Source organism: Uloborus diversus, chromosome 7 (assembly GCF_026930045.1).
Source record: "Uloborus diversus isolate 005 chromosome 7, Udiv.v.3.1, whole genome shotgun sequence".
NCBI classification, from domain to species: domain Eukaryota; kingdom Metazoa; phylum Arthropoda; class Arachnida; order Araneae; family Uloboridae; genus Uloborus; species Uloborus diversus.
In genome coordinates, this window is record NC_072737.1 from 122,588,420 (window position 1) to 122,597,141 (window position 8,722).

The 8,722-nt window shown below is 35.2% G+C and overlaps 1 protein-coding gene across 3 annotated transcripts in view; it reads left to right on the plus strand.

The window, feature by feature from the left end:
* The window catches only part of LOC129226587 (dachshund homolog 1-like), a 281,421-nt gene extending 273,161 nt beyond the window's left edge, over window positions 1-8,260 (plus strand). For all 3 annotated transcript variants that reach the window (XM_054861210.1, XM_054861212.1, XM_054861211.1), the window contains one exon: window positions 6,758-8,260. In XM_054861210.1, coding sequence (XP_054717185.1) covers window positions 6,758-6,777 — 20 coding nt within the window. In that variant the 3' untranslated portion in view covers window positions 6,778-8,260. The remainder of the gene's footprint in view (window positions 1-6,757) is intronic.
* The last annotated feature ends 462 nt before the right edge of the window (window positions 8,261-8,722 follow it).

Below are 8,722 nucleotides of genomic sequence, written 5' to 3' on the forward strand. Positions count from 1 at the left end.
CTGATTCTTACCTTTTCGGAGTAAAAACCCGACCTGCCCATCCGTCCGGAAACAATGCGGCTGAATTTATGGTCTCGTGAAAAACGTACTAAACGCCGTTGCTAAAGAGAAATGGAAGACTATTTTTCGCCGCGTCTATCTGATATATGGAGCCTTCCCGGCACAACTTTTCCCGCTACTAATCTGGGCCGGCCGTTTTATCTTCCTGCTGTTGCTTTGCTCGAAATGGGCTTCATTCAGTACGTAACTTGTCAATGCTATCCATCACGGCGGGAAAGACGTTCAAAACGCTCGCGAAAAGCAAAGGCCAGAATATTAATACGGATACTTAATTAAGCGTCTTTTCCCTTGCAGCGAGTGGGGGTGGTCTCAAATCAGTGGTCTTAATTTTAGATCAGGGTGCTTCTTGGAAATATTAAACCTTTTGTTTCTGAGGGGGATTGGCCAGATTTTGATTGCACAATGGTGTTATAATATTTCGGAAAATATGTACTGAAGACATTTCGCAGCGGAGTAAGGATGGGATGAGAAGGAAGGGGGGGGGGGGGGTGAAGGGGTTGAGGGTCAAACCTCAAGTATACCCAGGGGGCGCACCGAACTTAAAATTTTTGGATTAGGGCGGAAATTCTCAATTTGCCAAATGGAATTCCAAATTTCGCCGATAGATAATTTTTTCCCGAATGTAACTCCAAAGTTCTCTGAATGATCATAATTTTTCAGGTTAGAACTCTAAATTTTGTCGAATGATGATAATTTTGCAGAATAGAACCCCAAATTTATAGATGGATAATCTTGCCAAATCGTCAGACAAAACTTGCTGAAAAAGTAATTTTTTGAAAGGTCACAAGGGAGCTAGTTCTTTAATGGTATGGAGGTTAAAGACCAAACCTCCTCCCCCAAATTTCTGGTTTTAACAGATATTGCCAATTCTAATACGGTAGTAATACATTTTAGGGCTTTTGTGACAAAATGCATAAAATCACATCCTCTGGGGACCCGTTTTATTAAAAAATAGACAATGATTTTTTAAAAAGAATTTTCAAACAGTCGAGAAGAAAGAAAAGAAGAAAATATGATGTTTAGAAAAACAGTGCAGCTTGTTTAATGAATCTTCGAAACAAAGTACTTATTTAATTATAATTTTAGTCCATATTAAGTTTAGTAATACAGTGAAATCCCCTTGCAGCAAATACCAATACATCGAAACTCCCGTTACAACGAATATAATTTGCAAGCCCTTCGTTACATTGAGTTTTCACTGGAATATATTAATCTATATGAAGTTTTGTATTTTTATTAGAGTGCAGCAAATATTGTTTCGAAATGAATGATTTCTGTTTGTTGTCATAAACGTAAATTAAATTCAAGTACCTTATCAATTGAGCCAGTGAGAAGTAAAGGGATGGAGGTGCCAAAACTAAAAATTTGGAGATAACCAGTGCAAATGGTCAAATAGTAGAGGAAACTCTCCTCTGCGATGGGGCAACAGATAATTCAAGTAGTCCAGGTAGGTTATGTTATGTAGCGCAATTTAGAAAAATCAATGAAAGCCTACTTAAGTCCAGAACTTTAAATTTGTTTTACTCACAACTATAAAAAGTCCGCTTTGCTTCTCATTGCCTCAATTAAAGAAAAACATAATTTTTGCATTCGCAACAGTGAGAAGAAAAGGGATGTAAATGACAAAATTAAAAATTTGGAGACAACCAGTAAAAACAGTAGGTGAACCTCTCTCCACTGTCTTGGGGCAAGAGATAGAACTAATAGCCCTGGTAGGTTTTGTTATACAGCAATATTTAGAAAAACCTTTCAATTAAAACCTACCTAGGACCGTATCTTTGAAAGCGTTGTTCTCAAAACATGAAAATGTCCACTTACATCCCTTTGCTTCTTACTGCCTCATTAAGCGAATTACCGAATTTCGAAATAATATAACGTCAGTTAAAGATAATGTAGCGATTTTAGATTGCGTCGCAAACTTGAACAATTAGAGTCAGAGTTAATTATTTTCCTCTCACACTTAGGCCTCGACCCCTTATTTCCTCAATCCCTACCAGTCATTCGCAACTCCTGTTGCAGCAGGCAACGCACCCTTCGTCGGAGGCTATTGTTTCTCGACATCTATTTCGGAAAGGGGGGTTCTCGGAGAAAACGTGGGGGCACCGATGAACGATGGACCCTGAGTGGAAGTGTTGAGGGCCCCAAAATAATGGCTAATTGTCGGAGCTCTTTTCCGGAATGGGAGAATGACTTTTCCTCTTCGAATAGGGCGTGGCTCCACCCTTTCAAAGGAATTTTTCCGTCGGAATAAAAAGGAACATAACGAGCAGCCGAAATCGGGACGAAGAGTTGTAAAAGTCGGAAATTCACGTCCGACGTGATGTATGAGGGACGGGAATCGCCGTGAAATGAGCGTTAATGTCCGCGAGCTAATGACACCCGTCGTCGATTATTGGGCGTTAAGCAGGTATGTGACAACTGTGTGCCCGGTTCACGATGTTTTCATTTTGAGAGCCTTGCGTGTGGACTCTTCCCCCCTAAAAACATCACTTTGTAAAATATCGTTTCGTGAAAAAAACCGACAAAGCATTTATTTCTAGAAAGAAAGTTCGAGTCAAAATTGGGAGGGACAACAAAAGAAAAACTTATATGGAACTTGCTGCTTGAAATGATTATAAAATTTCCTTAAACATGTCGAAATGCTCACAAAAGTTAGCCTTATTACACACACAGACACACAGACACACAGACAGACAGACAGACAGACAGACAGACAGACACACACACACACACACACACACACACACACACACACATATATATATATATATATATATATATATATATATATATATATATATATATATATATATATATATATATATATATATATATATATATATAAATATATATATATACACATTCGCCACCACTTATATAAGTCACGTTTGTTCTAAGCAGTTTTGATTCCAAAAAGCGGCTGATTCAATTAACCGGCGTCCACTGTATGCACCAAACATAGAGTTGTCATAAAAAGTCAATATACCTAAAATTACTACTAAATAATTTTTTTTTACGGAATGCATATATTAGGCTTCACAATTTGGTAGACCATCTTGACTTGCGATATCATAGTGGGTTTAAACCAGTTTTATCACATAAACATACATATATTTATTAATTAATTGATTAATTTATTTGCTTATTTACATAAATATAAACTCAAGATAAGTTTTTGTATTATAATGCAGTCATATGATATATTAAATATGAAATTGTGTTTACGACAATTCAATGAGTGGTACGGGATGCTTGGGATAACATCTTTCTTTGACCCAGAAATTAAGTCAATAAGTATCCGACGTCAAAAGTGGATTGTTTAAGGGATCTATCACACACTATTAACGTTTGGAACAAAACAACCATTTGTTCATTTGCTACAATTTCGTACAAATATCCATCTCGAAATATGCGGTTTGACGAAATATTGTTTAAAATTTTATTGTGATGAAATGACAACAAATGTTGCCCGGAAAATTAAATTAATAGTCATGGTAAAAAGTCAGTAGCTCGGTTAAAAATATAGAACTCACACACACACACACACACACAAAAAAAAAAAAAAACACGTTGAAAATTTGGAACTTAAATCTTCCATTTAACTTCAAATTAAATAAATGTGAAAATTTTGAAAAGATGTAAAATATGTTTTTACAATTTATAAATTATTTTTGTTTTTGATTTTCGTTAAGTATTTTAAACTTACAAACATACTACAAAATCAAACATAAATACGATAAACACGCGCTTGAAAAAAAATCTTTTTATTTCTAGTCACGTCATCTTTTAACAGAGTTAGCTGTAAACGAACCATTTTACACCATAAACTCTCATCCAACAGAAAAGTAGCCGAGAAAGGGCACGTGCCCTACATAGCCCGCGAATCATTTCTTCCAACAAAGCATGCATGAATAATAGCCCGAAACGACAATGCTTTCCTGACACTTTTTTCCCCTTTAAAATGGAAGCCAGCGCATGTATACATGTATATAAATTGTAGGAAACGGCGAAGATCTTATGTAAACACAAAACATCAAACTTTCCTGTGCAACTCCCCTGTATGACATCAACTTTTTTGACATTTTTACCTTTCTAAAAGGGAAGAAAAAGAAGCAAAGAAAGAGCATATATTTTCCTCCCTAGATAGGAAAGAGCATAGATGCCTATAGCAATGGAAGCGAAATAAACCAACAAAAAGTGGTAGTTTCTGAACCAAGAAGAACGTGTATATATCTACGGAAAGATTGTAAAGCAGCAAGATAGACTGGCTGTCCACATTTATGTTCCCGATAGCAAGTGGAGAAAAATAGCTTCACATGCATTAAAAAAAGGAAAAGGCACGTAAAAAAAGGTTGGCTTGCATGTCTTTAAAGGGTGCCGCTGCCCAGAGCTATAGTGGTGGTTGAATCCATTGAGAAGGTGGTGTGCCATTGTGGCGAACAGGAAGTACCTAAAGGGTCCACCGGAAGTAAGAACTTATTACATTCATCACAAGGTGGGGGTAATTTGAATATAGGGTCTTTTGACTGGAATCTTGTCACCGGTGAAAAAGTGCACTATTTTGCCTTTTTTGTTGGCTCAATGATTTCTGCTTTTTTATGATAGATTATGGCCTCGGAGCGACAAGTGTTCGTCGGAGGTTGCGACAGAATTTTCGATTCGGGGGAAGTGTGAAAAAGGGAGCTCTTCTTTTCTTAGAATAACCCCTTACAACAATGCAAGGGGGGAGGATTGAAGCGTCCGTTCTTTTTGGAAAGAGTTTTTGGTAAAATAAAGAAATGAATGGAACTGCTGATAGGCCTTGTGAACCATAAATATGTGTTTTATGGAGTGTCACCGAAAGTACGCCACAGATTTACATTTATATAAAGTCATTCTTGAAGTGAAACATTAAGAAAATATTATTGAATATGTACTTAAACTTTAGGGCACATAAATAGAATGCAAATGAAATTTCTTTTGTGGTACTTAACTTTTTGAGAGTTGCATTGTCAAATCGTTTGACGCAATTGCTTTATATTTTTAGCATAATTTTTACTTCCAATTCTTGTTGTTTAGAACTTCAAGCAGAAAATAACCCACCCCCACACACAAAACAGTTAAAATATCGTTAAAGTATCTTTATATCGTTTTATCAGTTTCAGCAATTATTGGCATTTCTTTCTTTTTTTTAAGTTATACGCTTTGTTCAAAAATATTTTTTTGTTATTTGGAAAAGCATCATTAAAGATTTTTCATGCCATATAAGATGCTTCTTTTCCCTTTCATGAAGATGACTAATGACTATGAACAGCTAAGTAAAAGAAAAAAGAACGACATTTATTCAAACAGAATTAGAGACTCTCGTAAAAATTCAAGAACATATAGAAAACATGGTTGGTTCTACGATTTTATGACTCTAGTTCCTTACAAGACTGTACTTCACCTTCAAAAACTTGACATGAATTTTTTAGTGTATCCCAAGATTGTAAAATTGTGTTTTTTTTTTTCGGAACTGTTTTTATGAACGAACCAACAAATAAATGTACAATTATCGAGCAGCGACTTCATATGAGGCAGTGAGAAGAAAACGGATATAAGTGGACATTTTCAAGTTTTGAGATAAGTTTCTAAGGTAGACTTTAATTGAAAAGTTTTTTTAAACCATGCTGTGTAACAGAACCTACCAGGGCTTCTACTACTACTATATCTGCACCAAGACAGAGGTCAGGTTCACTTACCATTTGTACTGGTTACTTCCAAATTTTTAATTTTGCCACTTACGTCCCTTTGCTTCTCATTGCCTCAAATGTGTTGCACAAAAATGAGAAAGTTCCCTGTTTTACGACAGCTCTGCATTATGATTCAAGCTAATGGACAAGGAAATTCAAGGTTGTGTATTTAAAAATACAAAAGGGCAACTAATTGGATTGCGTAGTGTTCTTACTGCCTAATTGGATGCCAGGCAGTTTCACAGGAACGTAGCACAGCAAGGGAACACTATCCCCTCTGATGCCACCTTTTAGCAAATAATTTAATTATATTTCTCATACATCATCAACTGAATGCTCGTGGTATTGCAGAATGAAATCTCAGCAAGGATGGAGGAATTTCAGGATGGAAAAAGGTATTAAGCTTTCCTCTGCAGAAACTCTTCCATCTATAAACGACACAATTCACCTGCGGCCAAAATTCCCTCACTTTATTATTTGGTCAGATTACATTGAGAATATATAGTGTAATCATTTTTGCTGAAGGGAAAATATTAAATTGCTTTAAAATCATTTACAAATTGAATTATATTGCTGAGGTTTGAGAGATAGAATAGAATAGTACATAGTCTGAAGTTTAACGGTCTGTAAAACAGCACGGTAGTTGTAAAATTTAGCATTATACGTAACTTCTTTTTTAAGGCAAAGAAAAAATGTTATGTGAAAGGAAAGCAGTTTGATATGGACTACAGTAGCATTTTGCAGTAACTAGCATTTCGAAAATAGTGAAGATAGGTTCTAGTAACCTAACTATGATTGAAACTGCAGTACATCCACCGAAAGTAACATTTGTTGTCCGGTTTGAATGCTCTAGCGAACATGTTCCCCTTTTTATAATTCTTACATTTAGCTTATTGTAATTATTTTTATAACCAAGATAGTTTAAACCAATGTAATTTTCTAAAAATGCTATTCAAAGACTCATGTGTGTTTCTTTTTCATTTCAGATTGCCCAATGTCTGTATAAAACGAAAATGCGGGTAACCTGCAGAACTTATCATCAATCATCGGCCGGTGCCGATATGAGTGCCATCTAGTGGACATTCACACAAAAAAAATCATAGAAAGGACATATCAGACTTGTCTGTTTATAAGTTGGTCGTCTCCAACGGTCATTGCAAAGCGCTCTCGTGATCAAAGGAAAAGAACTGAAAAGTTATGGAAAAGAAAATTAAAATTACCCAGTGCATATCTTCATAGCAAAATGGACACTTCAGTGTGCCTGAAATTGAAGAAATAATATATCTTGACCGTGGCCATGCGGATGCAAAGCATCAAAGAGACAAAATCTGCGGTGCCGCACCCTGGCGGTTCATGAAAAAAACTATTCATTGTTCAATCGCGCTGCTTGTTTGTTGACTTGTGTTGCTTCTACCATAGAAAAAGGTTCACTTTTAGGGAGTCTAGTGCTTTGAACACCAAACCCCCTAACTATTACCATTAGTGTGAAGAAACTGTTATTATTATTATATTATTATCATTATCATTACTCTAACACTTTCCACTTGCCAGTTTGACGTACTGTTTTTGACCCACTGTAGAAGGTCCTGTATTGGGATTTCAATTTGGGAAAAATAAGAAAACAACCAAGAAATTTTGATCACAAAGTTAAACATTTTCTAACATTTTTCTTCATAAAGCGCACATTGCCTAAAAAGTGAAATTTGTGCATTACTTCAGTTACTTATGCTAAACTTATGATATTCAACTGATAATTAGCCGATGTTTTTACATAAAAAAACTTTTTATTTATTATGCTTTAGACAATGAATTGGTGCCTAGTTGTTCTTTTCAAATTTTTTGATTCAAAGTTCAGGACATAGATATGCACTAAGTCATACAGTAAAGCGAACTTTTTACAAATGTTTAGAAACGCAATTTCTGTTCAGTTGTTTAGGACGACGATGCTGTTCAGAAAACACAAAGTGAAATTTGATCATTTTATTTTTTATTTATGAAATATACCACAAAAACAAAATTCTATTTAAAGTCTCCGTTTTAAATCTCAATAATTAGCTTCAATAATAAATAAATCTATTGAGCTCATGATATTTTATACATTTCCCGTACACTGGAACTTCCTTATTTATTTTTTCCATAATATTAAAGATCTGCATTAAAATAATTATAGAGTTACTACGTAATTCAATGTAAATATATTTAATAGCGACACATTTTCTACTTATTCCCAATTTGAAATTCCAATTTTGTTAGGTGGACGAAAGTGTTTGTTCTCTGACGGAACAATAAAGACTTCAGGAAGAAAAAAAAAAGTGAAATACTTACAGCTCTGCACTTCGTACAAGTTGACTGCCTCGTGTGTTCTGTTTTGTTTTTCTAAGTGTAGTTTTCTGCTCAAATGTTTTTGTCGCACCCCCTTATCTCGTAGCAATCGGAAACAGTATTGTTATGCTTAACCCATATCAACAGATGTATCTGATTAAAGTTATTTGCAGCTGTGAAATTTTTGTCTTTTTTTTTCTAACGACTATTATACATACAGTTTGTTGTATAAATAATCCAGTGAACAAATTTGTTCTTGCAATTAAAACTGATCGGAATATCAATTTTCGTGTGATGCTCTCCAGTCTAAATTTGACGTAAACGATCAGTCTAAGATTTATGTATGGTATTTATTCATCTAAGAAGATCAGGTATGACCTGGAGAGTGTTTACTTCTTCATGAAGAGTTTACTGGAAACGGGAAGTGTCATTGGCGTTAATTTGAGTTGGGATATCTTCGCAGTATTTCTTGCGAAGGTAGCGGAACTCAACTCAATGCCACCATTCTCCACCCAATTTTTTTTAAAGAAGGAGCAAGAATTCTTAAGGTCTGGGTTCGTCTTATTAGAGGCGTATTATGCAGGGATTTTCGCATAATTTTATTAATTGTGTGTCTCACATTCAAAGTG